The 25,155-nt window shown below is 42.9% G+C and overlaps 2 protein-coding genes across 5 annotated transcripts; both read right to left on the reverse strand.

Annotated features, from left to right (window-relative positions):
- Positions 1-6,365: 6,365 nt before the first annotated feature.
- LOC146354833 (platelet glycoprotein IX-like) lies at positions 6,366-11,237 on the reverse strand. 3 transcript variants are annotated; one of them, XM_084839932.1, is made up of 2 exons: positions 11,083-11,237; positions 6,366-7,089 (listed from the first exon to the last, which is right to left on the reverse strand). In XM_084839932.1, the coding sequence occupies exon 2, from the start codon at positions 7,086-7,088 to the stop codon at positions 6,438-6,440; it is 651 nt and encodes a 216-aa protein (XP_084696058.1). In that variant the 5' UTR covers position 7,089; positions 11,083-11,237; the 3' UTR covers positions 6,366-6,437. The 3 variants fall into 3 exon arrangements, with proteins under 3 accessions (XP_084696058.1, XP_084696057.1, XP_084696055.1); XM_084839931.1 differs by lacking the exon at positions 11,083-11,237 and adding an exon at positions 10,977-11,027; XM_084839929.1 differs by lacking the exon at positions 11,083-11,237 and adding an exon at positions 10,961-11,025.
- Positions 11,238-16,988: 5,751 nt separating this feature from the next.
- On the reverse strand, positions 16,989-23,291 carry LOC146354834 (platelet glycoprotein IX-like). Of its 2 annotated transcripts, XM_084839933.1 has the most exons (3): positions 23,193-23,291; positions 19,749-19,888; positions 16,989-18,937 (listed from the first exon to the last, which is right to left on the reverse strand). In XM_084839933.1, the coding sequence occupies exons 2-3, from the start codon at positions 19,795-19,797 to the stop codon at positions 18,306-18,308; spliced, it is 681 nt and encodes a 226-aa protein (XP_084696059.1). In that variant the 5' UTR covers positions 19,798-19,888; positions 23,193-23,291; the 3' UTR covers positions 16,989-18,305. The 2 variants fall into 2 exon arrangements, with proteins under 2 accessions (XP_084696059.1, XP_084696060.1); XM_084839934.1 differs by lacking the exon at positions 19,749-19,888.
- Positions 23,292-25,155: the final 1,864 nt, after the last annotated feature.

Genomic DNA, 25,155 nt, shown 5'->3' on the forward strand with positions numbered 1-25,155 from the left:
GTAGATGCCTACCTGACATCAATTGGAAGAGTGTTCCAGGGGGTGATTCTGCAATACTAAATGCTCTGGTTTTAGTGTGCATAAAGTGAACCCGAGGATCATGAAAACCTGAGGATCAGCAATTCTGAGACATATCACAAAGACAAATCTTGCACTGTATGGGGACCCATTAATGCCTCATTGTTTATGTCAAATCTCCAGACACCACACCTAGTTTCAATATTGAGGCCCACCACTGAAAATAATTTTTCTCATATGTAGTGTACCATATTCTGTGTTGGTGTTTGTTCTCTTCTACCCGTGGACTCCTAGCAACACAAATGGACATTAAAATTCATTAGTTTTCTAGTCTCGGCCTTTTTCTTTTCTTTTTTTAAGCATTCTGTTCCTTTCTGGGAGAATACCACATTGAGAAAAAGTATGCTTTCATTCCCACTCATTCCGGTGACACTGCAAAGCTCTGAGAAGAGCTATCTTCGAAGTGGCTGTCCAAAGTGCTCGGATTTAGAACAGGGGTGTTATTAGAAATGAAAGGGCAGTCTGAATAACTGAATAATCATGACACAGTTTGACTCCATTAATACTCCCAGAGCCATTGCATTTGACAGAGAACTCTTAGACTCACCAGATGGTGAAGTGTAATGCACAAGACCTGGTAATTTTTAGAAAACAAACTTTCCCTGCATCAAGTTTAAATTACATAGTTCTAGAGCTGGCTGCTAAAACTTTAATCAGGTCTTAAAGGTTCTTCCTCAATGGGCTGCCTGCAATATGATGGTGAATGGGAATATATGAAGTATCTGTTGTTCTGTTCTATGGTGTTAGAAATGTTACTATTACACATATGTAATCTCAGGTTGCTAGAAACCTCCCATCGGACGATTCTGTAGATTTCTTACTACAATCAGTAATGATTAAAACCTAGTTCTATATATTCATAGAATCATAGAATCATAGGGTTGGAAGGGGCCTACAAGACCATCGACTCCAGCCCCCTGCTCAGTGCAGGAAGCCTGATTCCCAGGCGGTCTCCCATCCAAGTACTACATAGGGCCATCATCTCTGGGCACTTATCAGGGCCCACACTGTAAATCAGCAGCAGACAGACATTTTCTCTAGCTGCAAATTCTAAGTATTACTTCATTCTAAAACCAGCAACTCTGCAATCCTGAATTCTGTTATGAGTTATTACTGAGCCCACAACATTTAGAATTTCATTGCCATAGGATATGCAAGTGTCCCCCTGCCGCAGATTACAGATCTGCCATTTCCAGATGGGCCAGCCTGATTCCTTTCACATCTAAAATAGTAAGGGTATGTATAGAAATAGTAGTTTTAAATCATTATTGATCTGTGTGAGAAGTCTACACACTCAGCATATTGGAGCCTTCTAGCACACTGAAGTAATTACATGTGTAGTGGCAACAAGAGATTCTTTATCCTTTCTATACTGATTATGAGCTCAGCTCTCTGAGTGTGGATTCATTATGAGGCAAGGTGGCACCACCCATGCACTAGACGGAGGTCTTAACCAGCTTGAGGGAACCCCAAGTTTGCAGAAATACAAAAAAAAATCCTTAGGGAAACAAAAACCCCAAGAGAGGAACATAAACCCAAACAGCCCAATGAGGACTGAGCATGCTCAGTGGGCATGGAATATTAATGGAATATTGGGGGAGGAGAGAAATGGAATGGAATATGCCGGAAGAAGCCTGTCTTGCTAGCTAGAACCCTGATCAGGACCACTCGATACTGCAGTGTTTTCCAGCATGGGTGCCCGCAGCTGTCCACCTGGAATCTGCTATCTGATGTTGGGTGCTTCATGTGAGGATGGCCATGCTTGGTCACTTTTCAAATGAGTTCTGCTCAAATATTTGGTACCACAGTACAAAAATTAATAAATAAAAATGCATCCCATCCCTTTCTTGTCTTATAAACAGTTCTGTTTCCTATAAGCCTCTTGCTTTTGAATGGCTTATTTCTGTTTCAAAATGCTGCATACAAAACAGCTATGTAAGAGCAAGGACTATTTAAGGAACAATAATCGGGTGACAGATAACTTTTGAGGCATACAGAGAAATCTACTTTTAGCAGATTGAATCAAGGAATGAAAAAAGAGAACTCCAGCAAAGCAGGATTAAAATTGTTCTGCCTTTTAAAGTATCAAAGAAATGTCTTAATGGTTAAGACTAAACCTGCAGTAATCCCATTAGAAAAGATGTCTTGAAGTGCAAAACATTCCCAGAATCGTCCTGTGACACATTTGTTGTCATTGAACTGCCAAATTTGGCTGGTTACTAATGAGTCAGATGATGTCAGATGTGATAGCAATAAGAGATTACTTTCAGGTAGAAATTTGCAGGCTCTCTTCTTGTAAACCTGTGTAGGTCAAGGAAAACCCCCCCATTAAGTCTGCAACCTTATGCACCAGGGGAGGGGAATCTGCAGCCTCCAGATTTTGTTGGACTACAATTCCCAGCACCCCTTGACCATTGGCTATGCTGGGCTGGGGTCCATAAGAGCTGGAGTCCAACAACATCTGGAAAGTCATAGGTGCCCCACCCGTGCTCTAGGATTGCAGCCCTAGTGCTGTACAGAAAGATATTCTTATTTCTGTATTTTCACAGTGATATGTGTTTCACTATGGGTGCAATCCTATGCATGTCTAGACCAAAAATGTCCTACAATTCTCAGTATTCCCCAGCCAGCATAGGATTGCACCCTAAAAGTGGTTTAAATTCTGCCTAGCCACAAAGCTTGCACTTACATAAACACTAAAAGCACACGCACAATTATCAACACTTAATAAGGAAACCTGCCTAAATTTGTGAGGAAAGGGGGAAGGAATGCAACATAAACAATATGGGTGCAGTTTCATTTTTTTGAGGTAAATCCATTGAAATGTTTAAAATGGTTAAGGGCGCAATCCTATGCATGTTCAGACAGAAAAAGTCCTACAAATCCCAGCATGCCCCAGGCAGTATGGGTGGGAGGGTGTTGTTGCACTTGTGTCCTGCTTGTGGGTTCCTGGTCAACAGCTGGTTGGCCACTGTGTGAACAGAATGCTGACCTAGATGGACCCTTGTCTGATCCAGCAGGGCTCTTATGTTCTGATGTTCGGCCTAAACATGCATAGGATTGTGCCTTAAGACTGTTACCCTGTTTGTACACTGCCTTTGTTCGCATGCATAGAAATAGAAATAGACTTTCTATTTTTATTAAGAGATATTTGAGAGTGTTTGGTTGATTTTCCAAGATTCTCATTAAGATTGGCTACTAAACATTAGCAGCCCAGACATGCGAATGTAATCTGAAGTCCTCGGAATTTGGGAATTAACCTACAGAATAGCATTGCTGAGATGTGTTCTATAGCAAGCAGTTTGGGATTGTGATATAATTATTTAATGGGCTCAGAGGGTAGACTTCACTGGAACCAAAGGGCATTCTCATACATCCAGCATAATCTTTGAACTGTGTCCAATTGATTTGGGACTCAGCTTGAAGAAGGAAAATGGTGGGACTGTATTTATATGATTTCTTTATTTAACAGATATGCCTCTGTGTGTGTTATATTTTATATGCACTGCCCTTCATCCTTGATTGCAGAATGGTTTACAGAATTTAAAACAATAAAGCATAATTAACAATAGAAACAGCAGGCAACAATAAAAGTTAAGACAGCAGAAGACACACATTCACACAAATATTTAAAATTCACTAAAAGTCCGGGAAGAATTTTTTTAAAAAAACTTGCCACCTTAAAAGATAACAAGGTGGGTGCTGGGGGAGCTTCCCTGGGAAGAGAAGTCCTTAGATGGGGCATTTTCAGTCATTGCGCCCCTTCTGTGGTTGCCACCCTCCTCACCTCTGACTGTGGGAGCTTCTGGAGGAGACCACTCCTAGGTGACTACAGCGTACAAGCAGGTCGATCGGGGAGACTTTCTCTTCGAAAGCAGGGCCCCAGCCATATGGACTTTTCTAGGTAAGCGCCAATATTTTTAACTGGGTTCAAAAACAGGCCAGTGATAGTGCAGTTCTTTCAGCACTGGCAAAATGCATTCCCAGCAGAGTGACGAGATCTTTAAGGGCAATTCCATATATTTATTTATTTATTACATTTCTATGCTGCCCAATAGCCAAAGCTCCCTGGGCGCTTCACAACAATTAAATAATAGATAAACATAATGGACAGATTTATCTGACTACTTACAAGGAAGCTGCTGATCTTCCCATTTGTACCTAAATCAAGAGTTTTAATTAAAGCTAGTCCAGCTTCATTAGGGAGCTTTAACAGCATGTGTGTGTGTGTGTGTGTATGTATATATGTATATATGTGTGTGTGTGTGTGTGTGTGTATATATATATATATATATATATATATTATACACTAGTCAGTTTAAGTTCACATATCCACATCTTATATACATGTTCCGTTTTCCTTTGACCCAGTTTCATTCCACAAAGCCACGTATTTGCTAGGGTTGCCATCTTTTTTCTGGCAAGGCTCTTAACCTTTTAACAACTGTGTGCAGGCAGAAATCCAACAGATGTTCTTTGGTCAGGCATGGACTTGCAATGGTGAAGAATGCTTCAGCTACTTAATTTCTGCCCATCATGAACCGGTGGCATGCATAGAAGCCCTCTCAGAATAAAAGGTGACAACTTTTCTGTTTTCCCAGGTTTATATCTTGTCCCATGGCAGACAAAAGGGTTGCCTACTTTTTGATGGAAGAACCTCTGCTTTCACTGCTGGGTAGTAGGAAGTAGCCTCTCTCATCGCAATGCTACCAAGACGGTAGGTCTACGCCTGCGGGACCTCTTTCTGCTGCCTAGTTATTAAAAACATGGAATGGGAGCCTCACCCCTTTATCTTAGTAGCTGCACTAGAACCAATCAGTTACTCTCCACCTTGCAAACAGGTGATATTTCTGCCTGATGTTTCACACTAGTGCTTTGTTTCTGGAAGTAGAAAAGTATAGTAAAGTAAAGTATCAGTATAGCTGACAGCAAATCCAGGGCTGAAGAAAATAAAAGTTGTAAATAAAACCACATTAAAATGAAGATGTATCTACAGAACAAATTTATACTGGTTTTTCAGTCATTTCATCTCCCCAGGGAATTCCCAGCACCTGCCCCAAACGACAGTCCTCATTATACTTTGGGGAAAACCATGGCAGTAACACTGGTAGAAAACCAATATAAGTCTGACAAGGATGATCCATCCAGCATCTCAGATGCAGAAGCCATTCATTGCAGTAGTCTAAGGGTGCTTTCAAACAGATGGCTCCAAGCGCTGCTGATTAGAAGGCATTGTGCACCTATTCAATTTTTATTTCCTTGACAGATTTTCTGTGGGAGGAAGAAAGACAGAAGAAGCAGTGTGGAAACACAAGTGGGTTATGAGTGGAAGACGATGATGTGTGAAGTCCTGTAAAATTCTGAATGAGGCAGGGGAATCGCAGTATAAAAGCCTCATCTGAAACATCCTAAATAGGAGGTTTTCAAAGCACCTATAACCATGGCATGAAAACACTGCAATCCCTCAATCAGCCTTCCCATGAGACAGGGTGAATCCCCCGCCCCAGGTGGTAGAGGAGGAGGAGCAGTGAATTGCATGCTCTCCCCTGCCAGGAGTGCCCACCATGACTGCCTTGCTTCAGCAAGGTGGCATTACAGTGGGTGCTCCGGAGCGTCCTGCCAGCCCCGCTCTCCTGCTGTGGAAAATGTTGCACCAAGAGAATGTCCAGCAGGGCTCCCCAGAGCAGCCACCCACCTCTGGTTCACTTGTAAAGATCCTCTCAGAGCAAGCCAGAAGGTGGGTAGGCTCTCGGAACCTGTACCATGGGTGATCTCCTGGGATACCTTTCCAATATTGCCTGGCTCTGAGGAAAATCCCTCTCAGAGCCAGGCATTTGGGCCAGGCCAGAGAGCTAAGCTTTCTCTGGCTGACATGGCTCTAAAGAGAGCCAGCTTGCCCACCTACCTGCTTATCCTCTGGCTCACTCTGGGAGGATCCTGCCCTCAATGGCCAACTGTGGGCCTATTCAACTTCTAGGCCCTGGCTGACCAGGGTTGTTTATGGGTTTTCCAACATAGTTATCACGACCACAAGCAGGAAACAATTCAGGTCAGCTGGAGCCTACAAGTTCAGTGTATTGATTCATTACATGCTTGATCTCCGAGTTGAGTTTCAACCCAGATTGCAGGAGGTGCATGAAAGCACCATAAACCAGAAACATAAGGATTAAAATCAAGAACCTACAGTCTTTTGGACTTGACCCTAAAGTTGCATATTATGGTTTTTGTTCAGTGAGCATATTCATGATGCATTCCCATCCCCCCAAATGAAAAGTCAATAATAGCCATTCTTTTCAGTTTACCACTTGACTTTTAATGATAAACAGAAATTTGCTTGACCTTTCTTCTTGTTCAGCAATCTAGTTCACAGTAGGCACTCCCAATGATGAATAGCTTGATACTTTCCCCATTCTTCTTTTCAGCTGATAAGAAGCTGAAGGTAATACGCCTGGGATCTTTGTGCTGTTGTCACAAATCTTCACTATAAATTCCATCCTTTGGGTAATCAAGACACAACAAATCAGAATGACAATGAGGACAAAAATGAAGAGGAATGCATCATTGAACAAGAAATCTGAGCAAAGTCTTTGGGGTGTGGAACAAGAAGGGAGTTCACCCCTGTTTAGCTCCGATACAGATTTTTTGTGAAGTGAAGGAGGAGTGAAGCACTTAATGTCGCTGGTAGGCATGCGTCCCACTTGGTCTTCCAACCAGTTTTTCAAGTACAAAATGCCACAGTCACAACGCCATGGATTGCTAGATAGATTGATGATATTAAGCATTTGAAGGTTATCAAATGCTCCTGCAGGTATTGTTTCTAGTTTGTTGCCCTGGAGGCACAGTTCTTGTGTCAAATTGGATAGAAGTGGAAGTGTCACCAGCTCTCTGAAGCTACAGTCCACTCTTAGTGGTCTGAGACCTGGTGGAGAGCATTTACAAGGGTGAGGACAGGAGTTAGCAGAGACAGCTTCAAGGAACAGAAGTATCGGCAGTCCTCGACATGTGACCATTCTGAAAATTGAAAGTGTGGCATCAGTGCAGAGAAATGTCAAGGCAATCTCATGAGCATGCATCATTTTACAGCATTTTGCAAGGCTAACCGTCTCAGATTGTAATTTAAATGGATAATGCTCCTCACCACAATTCTATAATTTAGTAGTTGGATCCATTTTCCCCTTTTCACTTAAAGCAAGGCTCCAGTTGTGGATATCTTTGATATTATAGATTTCCTACAGTTCCATGTAGAAAGGAGAATGAAACTTGCATATAAATAATCTCATGTAATGATCATACGTGTGTGCACATCACTGCATACTACTGCCATACATGATAATGTTCACTAGGTTCCACACTATTCCTACACTGACACACCTTCCATGTTGGAAATGTATAGATTGTGACTGAGCTTCCTTGGGGAAGGGGAAGATTACTTTGGAAGTATCCACTTATTTCTTGTTTCAGGAGGCCATCGCTAAAGCACCAGATTAAAAAATAGTTTTAACTTTTGATGTAACATTCTCCTCCACAGGAGTGCTTTGGAATTATCTCTGTGTAGGCATCTGCATGGATACTATTGCCTGTATTCTAAAATTCAACTCCAAATCCAAAATTCATTCTAAAGAGGCCTTGCTTTCTCATGCTCAGTTTTGCAAAGTTGGATTTCCTACCACCCCAAGCCAGCATAAAATGTATTTTTTTTTTTAAAGTTGTTCCATGTTATGGATGTGTTTCATGATATAAGGGAAAGACCAAAGCTAACAGAGCAGTTGGGCTCTTTTGTTGTTAAAAACCTAGGCAATTGTTGTTGTTCTAGATTTAGAAATTTGAAATCTAAAATCCATTCTAAAGAGACTTTCTAAAGGGGTTGGACTCGATGGCCTTATAGGCCCCTTCCAACCCTACTATACTATTCTATGATTCTATGACTTTGCTTTTCTCATGTTGAGTTTTATGGAGTTTTGCATTGTTAAACTCCTAGCAAATCATACGTGCATTTGATTTGGCCAAGGCCCAAAGCCTGAGCCAAGTTGGGCCCTTTCAGATAATTTCTGGTGCTTCCCAAGGCAAAGTGGGCTTCCCTCCAAAGTGACCAGAATTGAAGCTGGATTCCACACAAGCTGTCGTTCACAGTTTCGTCTATGGAAAGGCAGATAGTACGTCTTCAAAAATAGTGTATTTTCCTTTTCTTTCTCTAAACACTGATGGGGAGGGGGGATTGAGTGGCTGACAGGTCCACATAGGACATATTTACCAGGAGCTCTCCAATCCCTGTGTTATGGGGGAGGGCAAGGATGGGACTGTGAGATGGCCTTTTTTCCAAAGCCACCAGGCTTCACTATGGAAAAAGCCTTAAACTGGGTTTCAATCATCATTAGTCATCATAACTCCCTAGCCCCTGCACTTATTTTTCTGAAACTTTGCACATTTCTTCGCACACAGGGAGCACCCCTATGATGTTTGTGATTTTCGTGCAAATTGCCCAGAAATCCATAAGGGAAAAGGACATGAATCAGTCAAACCCGCAAAGAATTTGAGGACTCCCCTTCCACATAAACTGTTGTACCTACCTTTCTGAAACTTTTTACGATTCTTTCTTAGGACCACCTCTACTCTTTCTGCCATTTTCAGAAGAATGGCCACGACAGCACAGACTTTTTTTGGATACCTTCAAAATGTAAAGGCTGCTCTTGCATATAAATCCCTGCACCTATTAATCTGAAACTTGGTAGGTGTGATCCCATCAGAAGGGGCAACTATCCCTGCAAATTTCATTGAATTCTGCCAAGAAATAAAAAAAAGTTATCAATTTCCCTAAAAAAAAAATCAAACTATAAAGGTGCATAGCACAAAAATACTGCACCTATTTTTCTGAAATTTGGCAGGCATAATTTATTTCCCATGTCCAATGGGAGGCACAAAGCCTCAGATTTCTAAATCTCACTCGAATTTGGTATCCAAGTAAAAGCAGACAGCCTTCAAATTGATCTGAGCAGAATCGAGCCATTTCCCCAAACACCAAATCAGGGTCCGAGTCAAACCTTGTGGTTAGTGCACACCTCTCCTAGCAAATTGTAAACTACACATAAATCTGAATTATGAACTTCCAGTTATGGAAATTAATGAACAATGGTTGGACCCTAACAGAGGAATTGCTCTTACACATTTAGTTTAGTAATCTAAACTTCAACAAATTGAAAACGTTAAAGTAATTTCCTTGAGTTTAATGAAAAGACAGCATCCCCACTCTTGGGCCATGTGAATGTATTTAGAAACATGCACACAGTGAGCAAAATACCAACAATGTACTCTGCATATGCATGTGTACAGCCGTCAGCAACTCACCAAGATGCACGGTACTTGATGTTTGATCTAGTTAGCAGTACATTTTCTCTGATTAGGTCCAGACTTAGTCCAAAATTAACTAGAGCAAGAACGAAGCAACGTAAAAAGTGCTTTGTTACACCAGACCAAGGTCCACCTTGTCCAGCAATCAGTGGACTAACCTCTAACTTCCATCAGCCCCAGCCAGCATAGCCAATGGTCAGGGATGATGAGAGTTGTAGTCCAAGTAGCTCAGGGGCCATAGCTCAGTGGCAGAGCACATGCTTTGCATGCAGAAGGTTCAAAGTTCAACCCCTGGCATCTCCAGGTAAAACTGGGAAAGAATCCTGCCTGAAACCCTGGAGAGCCGCTGCTAATTAGTGTTGGCAGTACTGGGCTGGATGGACCAATGATCTGGCTCAGTAGAAGGCAGTTTCCTAAGTTTGTAACACCACCTGGGGGGGTCCCCACCCCTGCCCTAAGGCCAGGAGATGGGTCGTACACTGTTTTCCCAACCCAGGTTAACATATATGATCCTCATCCTTTTCTCCGACCACAACAGTCAGAGATTGGTCCTGCTTCTGGGGCAGGTGAATGTCAATTTGGAGCTCAGCACTTTCCCAACAACCCTGAGCACCTCCCAACACTTGTGTGCTGTGTTTTTACACAGTAGCATTTATTGTCAGTGAATCTATTGTTTTGTTAGATGGTACTTAAGAACATAAGGGTTTACAAGTGTGATCTGCAACAAAATGTTGCAGCGTGGGGTGCTGCTCTTCAGGATTCCAGCCCTTACATTCCCCACACCCAGTTTTCCATTCTGCTGCCTTCCCCACAGGGCCAGCCCTTTCATTAGGCAGAGTGAGGCAGGTGCCTCAGGTGGTAGGTGCTCAGCGGTGTAGAGGGAGCAGCAGGGCAGCCCCCTGGGCATTCCCCTCCATGAGAGGACAGAGCTGCATGTTCTGTGCAGCCTGCCTTGTGCCCCCTAAGCTCAAGTGAAGTGGAGCATACTGTGCCATCACCAGTGCAGTATTCACGTAATATTCAACAGCTAGTCCAGTCAGCTTCTGTCAGTGGAACACTGGGGGCGCCATCTCACCATTCCCCTCAGGCAGCAAAATGCCTTGGGCTGTCCCTGCCCACCCAACAGCTAGCCAGCATTCAGTGCTCACTGAGCAGGCTCAGTCCTCATCGGTCCATTTTTGGTTCCCCCACCCTTAGGTTTTTTTCTAATGTTTTGTTCATAGTTTTGCAAATCTTGGAGTGCCCCCAAGCCTGCTAATACCACCCTCTTGTGAATGGGTGATACTGTTTTGGCAACATCAGCTATGGCACTCAGAGTATGAACATCAGAAATAGAGAGAATGATAACAGCAATACTTGATCTGAATAATTTTGGATTATTCGCTACTATATTATATGGGACACTGATTTTGTTGAAGTTAATAAGCAGATGCAAACTCTCTAAAAATACTGAGAAGCTCAACAATATATAATGGAAAATTTTGTCATGAATGTCTTTACAAAAAAGATAAAGAAAAAAACACTGTTAAATGCTTACACTTTACTTTTATTACCATGGATTAATTTTCTGGAGCTCTTTTTTCGTCACTCTTTCCCTATTAAGAAACAAAAAAAAGCATACAGCTATAAACACTTCAGCCACCAAGGAATACCACTTACTTCAAGTCCAAAACACACGAGGACACCGATCTGTTCACAGGTTTGCATTCTTTTACTTTCGTTTTTAAATATTTATGTTGATTTTCAGCAGGATTCACTGTGCATTCTTCAGCGCATGAGAAGATCGAGTTGGTGAGCAAACTATTTGGGGAGATTTTTCACAAGCCGCTTTGAGAAGCCTTTTCTGCATGTTCCATTTTAGATGGGTGACACAAGTAATTTCTTCCGTCTTGTGGGTTATGACTAGTAGAACTGCAATCAACAGCAGACACGATGCAACTTTATTTGATTGGCTGCGTGGGAAGTGGCCAAACAGGCATGAAATAAGTGGCCAGGCTAGATAAGCCAGTGATGCACTCCCCGTCCCCCATTTGAGCTTGTTGACTCCCTCTCTGGAAGAATTCACCCAGATAAAGGCACGCTGGTTTCCACCTGATAAGCAGAATTCCACTTACTGGATATGCTGCTCCTCCTCACTGACTTCTATAAGACTTGTAAGAATATATATTCCCAAAGTAATGCTTTTACATTAACCACCATACACCATATTCAGTTATGGACTTTCATAAACAGCTTCAAAACACAGAAGTCTTCTCATTTGTTCCCGACTCATTGGACCTGGTCCAAATGAAGTATGTGAAGAATGGAGAGATTTTTCTCTCCATTTTATCTCTCACATTTCTGAGGAGTTTTATGTGGCAGAAAGTTTCATTTTAATATTGTATAATCGAATCCAGGTTTATTTTCATGCACGAAAGCCAACTAAAGAAAACTGGAGAGTGTGAGAAAATGGTGCCGTCTAGATTAACAAATTTCATAATGTGGCTTGTGTTTATAATGTAATGAAAAGTAAATAATAAAATCAAATTACTATGCACATCCTTAGTCAAGTGTTTGTCTCCATTGATTTGGATTATTTGCTTTGGATTTGTGGGGGTTTATTGTCCAAAAATTGCAAATTATAATATTTTCAGCAAAGAATACGGTTGTATATTTTAAGAATATAATACAGATTTCTTTGTCATAAAGTTGCAAATTATAATATTTTCATCCGCCATGTGTTAAAAATGTCACATTTTATGTCACATTGATTTCACTGGGTCTACTCTAAGTATGACTGAATCTGGATCAAAGTAAGTAGCGATGACTAACTTAATTCCCATTGATTTCAATGGTTTACTCTAAGTATGACTAAGTTTAGATTGATCCAATCCCTGGTTAACGATGATGTTGGGTGGAAATTTTTCCAGTGCTTTATTTTTTCATGGAAAAAATTCCATTTCATAAGTTAATTAGTGACAATGAATGGATGCCAATTGGAAATACAATATTAGGCAAGCTTGGCAGTTTCAAAATTGTCATTAGTCTTTTTCAGGTGATTATCCCTAGTGAGCATGTGAGATAATACATAAATGTCACTGAAAGACATATATGTCCCAGTTTGAGATGGAACTAATAAGTAGCGACAGCAAAACGGAAGGTGCCCAAAACAAATTTGGTGGAGGAGAGTTGAACTCTATTAAAATAAGATGATTGGTTGTCTTCGTGTTGCTAAAATGAATTAGTTCAGCCTTCCCTAACCTGGTGCCCTCCAAATGTGTTGGACTACCTAACCCAGCATCCCCAGGCAGCCATGCTGAGTGAAGGGTGCTGGGAGTTGTAACCCAAAATATCTGGAGGGCACCAGATTGTGAAAGGCTGAATTAGTGTCTCAACGGTTTTGTGAGCACTAACCATTCAGGAAGTATGTAACAAATGCAAATGTAACACTCAGAACCACCTCCAGGCCTTTTATCTGCTTGATTGGCCATGGGGTATCTAGGAAACAGGCCACACCTGGCCATGCCCCTGCTTGTCAGCCATTCATTCCATTACTTATGAGCCACCAACGATGGGGGTGTGTGTATGCCACTGGCTGTACATCCTGAATGGTTAGTGCCCCACTTTTGTCAAACCCCTTGAATTACAGCTGAAAGTCCTGACTTCGCTCCCATTTGGGTGTGTTTCCTTTCAACTTCAATGTGGTGGTGTACAGAGGCCAACTGCCAAAACAGTTATCCTTGCTCCAATATTTCTGGCCTTGACTGTATCCCCAGCAGAAAACTGCTGGCACTTGATGGAGGGGCCTTTCTTAAATTCAGGCATTATGTCATCCTTCTAAGAGTTGCTGAGAAATAGTGTAGATTGTTGGCATAGAGTTTTTCTATGCAAGGCTGTTAATCTGCTGTTAATCTGCTTAATCTACTTCCGGTTTCATCACAGAGTTGTGATCCGTGCACTAAATGAAGAGTGTTTCCTGTTTTCTACTACATAACCTTTTGGTGGCACTGTAGTATAATGGAATAGTTCAAATACACAAGTGAAAAAGTGGTTTCTTTCACTTTTACAATAAATACCACATTTTCCCCTCTTCTAAAAAAATTAATCAAAAGTGCTCTTCAGACACAGAAGTGAAACTGGAGGGTCATGTTGTTGTCTAAAGAACCCATAAACAACCATAAGTAGGGAATGATGTTGTTGTTCAGTCGTTCAGTCGTGTCCGACTCTTCGTGACCCCATGGACCATAGCACGCCAGGCCTTCCTGTCCTGCGCTGTCTCCCGGAGTGTGCTCAAGTTCATATTCATTGCATCGGTGATGCTATCTAGCCATCTCATCCTCTGTCATCCCCTTCTCCTTTTGCCTTCAGTCTTTCCCAGCATCAGGGTCTTTTCCAGGGAGTTTTCTCTTCGCATTAGGTGGCCAAAATATTGGAGCTTCAGCTTCATTATCTGTCCTTCCAATGAGCACTCAGGGTTGATTTCCTTTAGGATGGACTGATTTGACCTCCTTGCAGTCCAGGGGACTCGTAAGAGTCTTCTCCAGCACCAAAGTTCGAAAGCATCAATTCTTCGGCGCTCAGCCTTCCTTATAGTCCAGCTCTCACAGCCATACGTTGCTACTGGGAAAACCATAGCTTTGATTAGATGGACCTTTGTTGGCAAGGTGATGTCTCTGCTTCTGACTATGCTGTCTAGGTTGGCCATAGCTTTCCTCCCAAGGAGCAAGCGTCTTTTAATTTCATGGCTACAGTCACCGTCTGCGGTGATCTTGGAGCCCAAGAAAGTAAAATCTGTCACTGCTTCCATTTCTTCCCCTTCTATATGCCAGGAAGTGATAGGGCCAGATGCCATGATCTTCGTTTTTTTAATGTTGAGTTTCAAACCAGCTTTTGCACTCTCCTCTTTCACCCTCAACAAGAGGCTCTTGAGATCCTCTTCGCTTTCTGCCATTAGGGTGGTATCGTCTGCATATCGGAGGTTGTTGATAATTCTCCCGGCAATCTTAATTCCGACCTGTGATTCATCCAACCCAGCGTTTCTCATGATGTACTCTGCATATAAGTTAAATAAGCAGGGTGACAATATGCAGCCTTGTCGTACTCCTTTCCCAATTTTGAACCAATCGGTTGTTCCATGTCTGGTTCTTACTGTTGCTTCTTGACCCTCGTACAGGTTTCTCAGGAGACAGGTAAGGTGGTCTGGTACTCCCATCACTTTAAGAATTTGCCACAGTTTGTTGTGATCCACACAATCAAAGGCTTTAGCATAGTCAATGAAGCAGAAATAGACGTTTTTCTGGAATTCTCTTGCTTTCTCCATGATCCAGCGAACGTTGGCGATTTGATCTCTAGTTCCTCTGCCTCTTCGAAACCCAGCTTGTACTTCCGGTAGTTCTCGGTTCGCATACTGCTGAAGCCTAGCTTGTAGGATTTTGAGCATCACCTTGCTGGCATGTGAAATGAGCGCAATTGTGTGGTAGTTTGAACACTCTTTGGCGTTGCCCTTCTTTGGAATTGGAATGTAAACTGACCTTTTCCAGTCTTGTGGCCACTGTTGAGTGTTCCAAATTTGTTGGCATATTGAGTGCAGCACTTTAACAGCATCATCTTTTAGGATCTTAAATAGCTCAGCTGGAATACTGTCATCTCCGCTAGCTTTGTTGTTAGTAATGCTTCCTAAGCCCACTTGACTTCACTCTCGAGGATGTCCGGCTCAAGTTCAGTGACCGCACTATCATGGCTATCAGGGACATTCAGATCTTTCCTGTATAGTTCTTCTGTGTATTCTTGCCACGTCTTCTTAATCTCATCTGCTTCTGTTAGGTCCCTGCCTTCTTTGTCCTTTATCATGCCCGTCTTTGCACAAAACGTTCCCTTGAGATCTCCAATTTTCTTGAAGAGATCTCTAGTCTTTCCCATTCTGTTGTTTTCCTCGATTTCTTTGCATTGTTCATTTAAGAAGGCCTTCTTGTCTCTCCTTGCTATTCTCTGGAACTCTGCATTCAGTTGGATATATCTTCCCCTTTGTCCCTTGCTTTTCGCCTCCCTTCTTTCCTCAGCTACTTGTAAAGCCTCATCAGACAGCCACTTGGCTTTCTTGCATTTCTTCTTCTTTGGGATGAATTGAGTTGCTGCCTCTTGAACAATGTTACGGACCTCCGTCCATAGTTCCTCAGGCACTCTGTCTATCAGGTCTAATCCCTTAAATCTATTCCTCACCTCCACTGTATATTCATAAGGGATATGATTTAGGTCATACCTGAATGGTTTAGTGGTTTTCCCTACGTGCTTCAATTTAAGCTGAAATTTTGCAAGAAGCAGCTCATGATCTGAGCCACAGTCAGCTCCAGGTCTTGTTTTGACTGACTGTATAGAGCTTCTCCATCTTTGGCTGCAAAGGACATAATCAATCTGATTTCGATACTGACCATCTGGTGATGTCCATGTGTAGAGTCATCTCTTGTGCTGTTGGAAAAGAGTGTTTGCTATGATCAGCGTGTTCTCTTGGCAAAACTCTATTAGCTTTTGTCCTGCTTCATTTTGTACACCAAGGCCATGCCTGCCTGTTATCCCGGTGATTTCTTGACTTCCTACTTTAGCATTCCAATCCCCTATGATGAAGAGGACATCTTTTTTTGGTGTTAGTTCTAGAAGGTGTTGTAGGTCTTCATAGAACCGATCAACCTCAGCTTCTTCGGCATCAGTGGTTGGGGCATAGACCTGAATTACTGTGATGTTGAATGGTTTGCCTTGGTTTCGTACTGAGATCATTCTATCGTTTTTAAGATTGTACCCCAGTACTGCTTTTCCCACCCTTTTGTTGACTATGAGTGCTACTCCATTTCTTCTCAGGGATTCTTGCCCACAGTAGTAGATATGATGGTCACCTGAATTAAATTCGCCCATGCCTGTCCATTTTAGTTTGCTTATTCCCAAGATGTCGATGTTCAATCTTGCCATCTCATGTTTGACCACCTCCAGCTTACCTTGATTCATTGATCTGACATTCCAGGTTCCTAAACAATATTGTTCTTTACAGCATCGGATATTCTTTTCACCACCAGACACATCCACAGCAGAGTGTCCTTTAGGCTTTGGCCCAGCCGCTTCACTCTTTCTGGTGCTACTTGGAAATACCCTCTGCTCTTCCCCAGTAGTATATTGGACACCTTCCGACCTGAGGGTCTCATCTTCCGGCGTCATCTCTTTTAGCCTTGTGATACGTTCCATGGGGTTTTCTTGGCAAGAATACTGGAGTGGGTTGCCATTTCCTTCTCCAGTGGACCACATTTTGTCAGAACTCTTTGCCATGACCTGTCCGTCTTGGGTGGCCCTGCATGGCATAGCTTATGGCTTCACTGACTTACGCAAGCCCCTTCGCCACAACAAGGCAGTGATCCATGAAGGGGAGGGAACGATGAGTACACAATAAATGCCTCATGTAGAAAAAAACATAGTCTCCTCTTAAACATATCTAGCATAAGTGAGAACTCCGCAATCATTTGAGGGGGATGAAATGAAGAGAGTCGGGCAACTTAAAAGGCACAGAAAATGCTGTGGAACTGTGTGAACAAACTGGCCAAGCATGAACAACCAACATACTTTATTTAAATCAACAAACACTTTGCACAATGTTTAATGATTTATATCTTGTTAATTAACAAAAAGCATCCTGGTGCATCCTTATGAAACAAGTGTGGTGGCTTGAAGCAGTAACGTACTGACCCAGTTGCAACTATTAAGTTCCTAACCAATGCTATTGCAAGCAAAATCACTATCAGCCATAGAGATTAGCAACGGTATGCAAAGGACTATAGACACATCTGGAAGAAATACTAAAGTCTCAGTGACACACCCATGAAATTTACTCATCCGTTTGCTGAAGACAGAAGTGCCCAAATTGTTCAAAGACAAATACTCCCTATAGTAAATATGAGACCAGTACTCCATAATCTAAATATATTCATGGGGATCTAAAATACATTTTGTAATGCTATAGAATGCAGTCCATACATCCCATCTCAGATATTCATGTGCTGGTGCAGCAGACTTTCAGCTGGGCCATAAAATAGTTTGCCATAGCCACGCTCAGGAATTACAGAACGTAATTATATATGAGTGCTAACTGAGCCCTCTAGTGCAGATCATTTTGAGATGAGAGTTTGTGAGTTTAAAGCTCCAAATCCCTGGGCCTTGTATCCAGTTTAATTTGGGCTTAACTTTACTGATTTTGGGTTGGATCCAGATTTAAGCCTGATCAACTGCACTGGAGGAAGTGGACATCCTTCCCCCGGTCCCCAGGACGGCCCCTCCAGCTCCCCCTCTGCTACACAGAGTCAGGAGACCCCGCTGAATGGGGTGAGCTGTGGTGTGGGGGAGAGGGGGGATTCCCAAATATTGGGAGGAGGGGCCTTCCTCAAGCAGAGCTCTTCCTCTCATTGAAGGTCCCTTCCTTTTGCGGAAGGCAGATCCTGGATCCAACCCCTGATGGCTCTGTTTTGAGGCTAAGTCTTAGATGAAGGTTTGTGTAGCATCAGTGTTACTGATTCTCTTTGGGAATGTTTATATGGCTGAGTGCCACAGCAGCAGAAGCTGTGGTGCATGGAAGCACATTTCTATTACCCCATGCTGTAGTATTAACACACGTAGGATTAATTTACTACAAAGCAATATTCGCAGTCGACGGAACTTGATTATCACTGGCTTTATTCCAGTGACTGTGGTAGCTATTACCATTCTGAGAAACATAAAAGAGATACACTGTGAGTTCTAATGTAACTATCAGGAACAAACAAAATATCGCTGGTGCTATGTCTGCACATGCTTGCGGTTTGTACAAAGGTGACCTTTTAAGCAGATGCCTTCGATATCCTTCCTGAAGATCTATTAGTCACTGTAGCATCTCATTTTGACTTCTGATTTTCCAGGTCATGAACCTGCAGCAGTGGAATTTCAGAGGAATGTGGCTTTCTGGCAGCTTGGGAGGCCAGTTTTTTTGAGTATTGCAGAACGCACGATGCTAAAATCAAGGCAATGATTGCTACAAAAATCAGAGCAAAATCCCTCAAAAAAAAGTCAAGGCATTTGATGGGGAGAGGCTTCCTACATCCTTCCAGTTCATTCCCATTGAGCTGGGTCAAGGCTCTCATCTGGAGAGCAGCTGGAGTTGCGCACGTAACCTTGGCAAGAGATGCTCGGTCAAAGTCTTCCAGCCACTTCTTGAGATACAAAATTGAGCAGTCACAGTGCCAAGGATTGTTGGAGAAATCGGCTTCCTTCAGCTTGGTCAAGTTGTCCAGCGCACCAGGAAGGATGGTGGTCAAATGGTTGCCTTGCAGTTGAAGAATTTGGATGCCAGGAATCAGGGGAGGCATTTCCTTCAGTTCCCTAAAACTGCAGTTTGCTGCCCAACCCCACAATCCTTGAAGTGGATCACAGGAACAGGGAGGGCAGGTCATGGCTTGGGTTGTGCTCAAGAGCAGTAACGTGGCTAGTCCTTCAGCAACGGAAATCATTACTTTGTCCATGCTTGTAGCTGTGGGGCAAGAGTATATGCAACATCATGTCTTTCTCTTTCTTTCTTTCTTACATTTTTATACTGCCCAGTAGCCGAAGCTCTCTTCATTGCCCCACCTCTTAATGCAAAGCTAGAATGCAAAGGTTTGCCTGCTTTATTTACCAGTAGAAGGTCTGGAATTTCCTGGAAATATGCTACACAAATTGCTCCTATTTAATATGGCACTGAGTGCTCTTGAAGGTTCATTTATTGATTGATTATTGTATTTATTTAAAGTATTTCTAGGCTACCTTTCAGGGCAGAAGCCCTCTCAGAAGTTTACAGAGAAGTGGCAAAATCAGATATGCAAGAGATTCATGCTGCTTTTGTGTAATGTCTGGAGTCACCCTGAGTACTAGCCTTAATTACTGGCTAAACCCATGCTTATGGAAAATGGTGTTGCCCAAAGAGTGTGGTTAAATATGGATAAAGAAGGTAACACTTGGATAGCCATTTAGTGGCTTTGGTTCACAAGGCCAGCCTTATCATTTGGCCAGTGGTGGCCAATTTGTGGCCCTCCAGAAGTTTTGGCCTACAATTCCCATCAACCTTAGCCAGCATAAGCAATGGTGAGTGGTAAGGGGAGTTATAGGCCCAAACATCTGGAAGGCCACAAATTGCTTACCCCTGCATTAGGCAGAGTGAGGCAGCTACCTCATGCTGCAGATTTCGGGTGTCATGAAATGGCAGCATACTGTTTGTTATTGAATTTGTTATTGCTATAGTTTACTGCCAGGGATGGGGAGAGGTGCCTGTGGGATTTTCTGCCTCAGGTGCCAAAATAACTTGCCTGGCTTTGGGAATGATGCACCTTGGCTTGGATGTGTGAGGGGCGACATTGGCTGCTCCACTTCAGGCAGCAAAATGCCTTGGTCCAGTCCTGTTGTTTCAGGCTACGGTCCCATATATGGCAAGGAGCTTAATTTGCCACTGAAATATCAAGATATTTGAGAGGTCAGAAAATCACTTCTGTGTCTGGAAGTGCAATCAACTGATTCATACATATGTATGTGTCCAGAAGTGCTAGGATTATTGATTTGCTCTGTTTGTTCAGATTCCTAATTTTACCCTGGTCAGCTTGCTGAGCGTGTTCTCATCTGTGGCAATTTCTACTTCAACAAAGGCGCTTGGCATTTTAGAAGAAATTGGCTCCCTTTAATGTGGACTTTGATGATCAGTTGCTGCAGTATGCATGTAACCACCTCCTTCTGGACATTAAATTCACACCCAAAGGGATACTGAGAGAGTGGGGATAACTAGAGGGATTTAGGGCACAATCATACACATGTTTAGAGAGAGAAAAAGTCCTACAACTCCCAGCATTCCCCCACCAGCTATGCTGGGAGCTGTAGGACTTTTTTCTGTCTAAACATGCATAGGATTGTGCCCTTAAGAGAGCAGACCCATGGCCCCTAGACATTGTCTCAGGGGCCACAGGATACTGGGGAATGCCTGCCTCCTAGGTTGGAGGCAGGGCTCTGACCTTGGAAGGGGGAGTTGGAAATCTGCCCCTCCTCCCCCACCCCCTTGCAACCAGTGCAGAAGGAAACGTGCCTGCTGCCCTCCAAGGTGGGAAAAGCAATCTCAGAGAGGGGGAAAGGTTCAGTGGGCAAGGAAGGGAGGAGACTGGAGAGATCAGGATACAAGCTACCCTGAGCCTCTTCCAGCCTCCTTCCTTCCCCCTCTGAAGCGCTGCTGTTGGATTGGCAAAAAAGTCTGTCTAGCAAAAAAATGGGCAGGAGGACTGGGAGGCAAGGATCAACTCTGTCGCTCCTGCCATCTTGCATTGAATAATCGGAAGCCTCTGATTTCAGAGGCATCTGATCATTGAGGATGCAATCAATAAGATTGCCCCCCAAGTGAATTTCAGGTACCAGGTTTTTCCTCCTGTCTATCTAACAAGTGAGTCTCAGATAGGAATGTAGTATGAGAAATATTCAAGTTAAACTATTCAACAGATCTTTGTTTTTGCGTATGTTCTGTTCTCCTTTTATGTTAAAAGGACTAAACATAAATGTTAGATGGTTTTCAGAACACTGGAAATTCTGAAATGAAAAGTTTTAAAATGTGATGGGATAAGCCCACTAACTGTCTGATTAAGCTGATGGGAAAGTTGTGCTGAAAATTAATTTCAGTTAAATTCAGAAGAGGTGTGGATTTAAAAAAGATATGGAATATAAACCGTTCAAGTAAAGGAAACATCAACTATAATATTATATAGATATATAACTATTAGTAATACATGGTTTTGGGTCCAATATATGCTAAGACACATAACAGAGTGTTGCTTTTCTGTTCAGTTTTTTAAATGGCTTGAGTAAAGGAGCACACACAATGAAAACAATGCACTTTGGCATTGAAGGGTCTTTCGAAGTTCATGTTTGCCATTGTGAAAAATGTAGGTCATGTTTCCTGAGCCACGGGTTTTTATTATTACATATATTAGGCAGAGACTTAAGCTGGAGAAAACAATATCACAGCACACACTTCTGAAATGAAATGTTTTAAATGTATTGAAAGCCACATCTTGAAGAAAATTACTTTGGCTTTTATATCTAAGGGGGCAATTCACCAAATACTTACATCAGTATTACCACATTTACTCCAGAGCACAATTTTATATTGAGAAGGACAGGAGTTAAAGGTAGGAACATGTTAATGCTCCTTTTGCCATCGTAAAGCAAATTAAGTCTATTTGCAGTAAAGAAAAGGATGGAAGAACTGGAATCATTGCATGCCCCTTCATTTGCTTGGAAAGAAAGCAGGCTTCCATCACATGACAATGGGGACCAGAACACCTGGGTGTGGAAAGTTAGACAAGGACCCAGAAAGGACAACATTGTCCTAGCCCACCTCTGAGGTTATTGCTGGGAAGAGGTGCTGTGAGACTAACCCAATAAGAGGGAACCCTTGAGGGCTTGGCTGCCTTCTTATAACTAAGCCATTCCTGGAACCACGTTGCCACGAAAGATGCTTCACAAGACTCTCTGATTGGATGCAGGTGCTCTCTGCTCCCCCTCATCTCCATGCCAAAGTCTTTAGTCTTGTGAATGGTTTTGGAACAGGGATGGGGAACTGCTAGCCTTTGGGCCAGCTCTGGCCCATGGGATCTTCCCATTTGGCCTGCCAGCCTTACCTTCCAAGCCCCACCTGTTCTCAGCCCTGCCCTCCTGCAGCCCCACACCATCTCCTCCCCCTGGGAGACTCCTACTGCTAGTCTTCTCTCTATGGTTTTACCCATGCACCCTCTCCTCCTCTCTACCCCTGCTGATGAGGCTCCCTCGGCCTTCCTCCTCAGCCAGGGGGATGGTGGAGGAAAGTGTGTGTGTGTGTGTGGGAGCTGAAATGGCCTTTGTGGTGAGCCACTGGGGTGGGGAGCCTAGTGGGAGAAGAGGGGTGGGTGGGGGAAAAGAGTCAAAATGATGGAAGGTCAAGGGGGAAAAGCCAAAAGAGATGGGCAGGTCAGCTGGCCTAGGTGAGTGGTGATGAAGTGGCAGGTTGAGAGGTGAAGGAGGGCAGGACAGGTACAAGGAGGAAAAGTGGAAACTAGGTACAAGGAAGCCAGAAGTGGAGAAAGATAGAGGATGGCAGAGAGAGAGAAACACAGAGAGAGAATGGTGTGACTCCAGCCCTACCCACATCCATCTCTGCCCTCACCCACAGCGACTCTCAAAACATGACCCTTGAGGGAATGTGAAGAAAGCTTCCCCACCCCTGTTTTAGATCAAGGACCATGCCATATTTGGAACAATATTTATTTATTATATTTATATCCCACCCTTCCTCCAAAGAGTTTATGATGGCATACATGGTTATCCCCTTTATCCTCACAGCAACCCTGAGAGGTAGGTTGGACTGCCTCAAAGTCATCCACTCAGCTTCATGGCTGACTAGGGATTGGAATTCAGGTCTCCCCAATCCTTGTTGGGCCCTCTAACCACTCCTCACTGGCTCTCCACTGGAATATGAAGAATTCCAAGCATGTGGTGGCCCACAAAACAACAACAGCAGCATGTACAGCAAGAAAAAAATTGGCTAGATTTGGTTGTGTGAATCTATCCAAGGATATGAAATCTTGTGGAAAGTGGCAACAGGTTTCCAGCTGTCTAAAGATGGATGAGCAAATACTATCCTGCAGAATATGCTGCATCGTTTAATAAAATGGCTAAGCAATGCCAACTCAAATTGTCCTACAGAATTGCAAATGAAATTATTGTTGAATTGCACCTCTTACCTTTCCCCCTTTTTAAATAGGTGCTGGCTTCTTTCCACTGAAGTATCTAGACTGGCAGCTATGGACCAAATACAAGAACCTTGTTTCTGAACTCCAGGAAGGAAATGAGTTTATAAAGAGCTCACCACAGAAGCCAAGCCTCCTTCATTATCTGACCCAACACAAATGCTAGATGAGCTATGCTTTGTATGCTTTTGAATTGGTTTCAGCAGGCAAGAGGAAATAATTCCAAATACTTGTTGAGCTCTTTTGTTCGCTCCTTAAATGGCGGCAAAATGTTTTAACAAGATGCAATGGTGTATTTCTCATCTTTGGTCCATGTGCATTTCATCAGCAGTTTTATATTACCTGAGAGTAAGCCCCACTGAGCTCAGCGGGACATACATCTGAGTAAACGCGTATAGGATTTCACCGTGAGCAGCTGGACTGTCATCTAGTCTAGCCACCTGCACTGTGGAGGAATTATTTGTATCTAATTCACCTAACAGAGAAGCAGGTGTACACAGAGCATGGCTAATAGTCCAGAAGCCCGCATCAAAATACTTATATTGTAAGGTACAAGAGGTTTGACTCTCTGGACATCTTACAAAAGTTGTGGCATCTCCAGAACTGCCAGTCTTGTGTGCAACTCCTTGGGCATTTAGGGGGTGGCAGCCCCTGACAACCCCTTTCTGGGGCCAATAATTACATCATAAGGTACATGGATGAAACAAGCAGTGTCTCTTGGGTTGTCACAGAGAGGAAGGCCAGGATCTCTTCTCGCTCATCCCAGAGTGCAGGACACGGAATAATGGGCTCAAGTTACAGGAAGCCACATTCCAGCTGAACATCAGGAAAAACTTCCTGACTGTAAGAGCAATACGACAATGGAACCAATTACAGCCATCTGTCAGGGATGCTTTGACTTGGTTTCCTGCACTGGGCAAGAGAATGGACTCGATGGTCTTTATAGGACCCTTCCAACCCTACTATTCTATGATTCTATGATTCTTGGGGAACAGTGTATATAATCCCATACTGTCCAACCTGACTGACTTTGTTGGGACATACCCCCTTTCTGAGCCCTCCAAAAAGGGGGTTGTTAATTACACTCTAAGGAACATGGCTGAACTGGTACCATTTTGAGAGAGATCACATTCTGGTATCTTAGAATATCCAGTCTGACTGCTTTACAGTCAGACTTTACTCGAAATCAGAGCATTTAAAATGATCAGAGTCATAACAATTTCCAATATACCTAATTTGAACTATGTACATTGGCTCTGAAATTATGAGCTATTTTAGCAATAAAGTCAAAGTAAAGTCTTATTTTTGCTACAAGACTACTTTTGTATTCATTCATTCATTCATTCATTTCAGTTATAAAATCACTGGAGACAATTAACATGCAACCTGCAGAAAAGCCCAACGTATAAACTCCCTATTCCCCCCACCCCACCCCACCCCACACTCCAGCCCCAAAGCCCTAATGAAGAAAAACCAGCTTGTGCATTCTAATTTCTTTCCAGAATCTTCCCCTTTCTTGAAACAACTGCTTTGTAGTCACATCCAGTGAAGCACTGAAATCCAGGTAAGGATTTGCACACTGATGATTCCAATGAGTCTGTTAGCTTTCTCACACCTTGTGTACCTCAAATTGTTGTTTGACTGCAGGCCTACTCCCATCCAAACATTTACTTCAGCATTTGCCATTGTGGTGTATGACAAAGTTATTTGGTGAGGTACATGACATTGCAAGGTGGTAAATCAGTTGGGAAGCTGCCTCTTCATGAGTACATTCAAAGGAACTCCATTGCATTGCATACTACAATCCACAGCATGGTAAACATAACTAATTTCTTTTAGGGTTCTGTGCAACACCTGGAGACTAAGAATTATGTAATCATCAGACTGTCAGGCTTTCTCTAGAAACAGCACCAGAGCCTCTTTGAAGTTATCATTCTTTAGTGCTCCAATGAAATCA

The sequence above is a fragment of the Heloderma suspectum genome, chromosome 2 (genome assembly GCF_057233095.1).
Source record: "Heloderma suspectum isolate Gila_16-S chromosome 2, 16-S_ref, whole genome shotgun sequence".
Taxonomy (NCBI): domain Eukaryota; kingdom Metazoa; phylum Chordata; class Lepidosauria; order Squamata; family Helodermatidae; genus Heloderma; species Heloderma suspectum.

Coding starts and splice junctions, on each gene's coding strand:
- LOC146354833 (XM_084839932.1), bottom strand. CDS start 7,088: ATGGTCACATGTCGAGGACTGCCGATACTTCTGTTCCTTGAAGCTGTC.
- LOC146354834 (XM_084839933.1), bottom strand. CDS start 19,797: ATGTCGCCCCTCACACATCCAAGCCAAGGTGCATCATTCCCAAAGCCA. Junction 18,938..19,748: donor TGCATCATTCCCAAAGCCAG/GCAAGTTATTTT, acceptor CTTGCCCCACAG/CTACAAGCATGGACAAAGTA.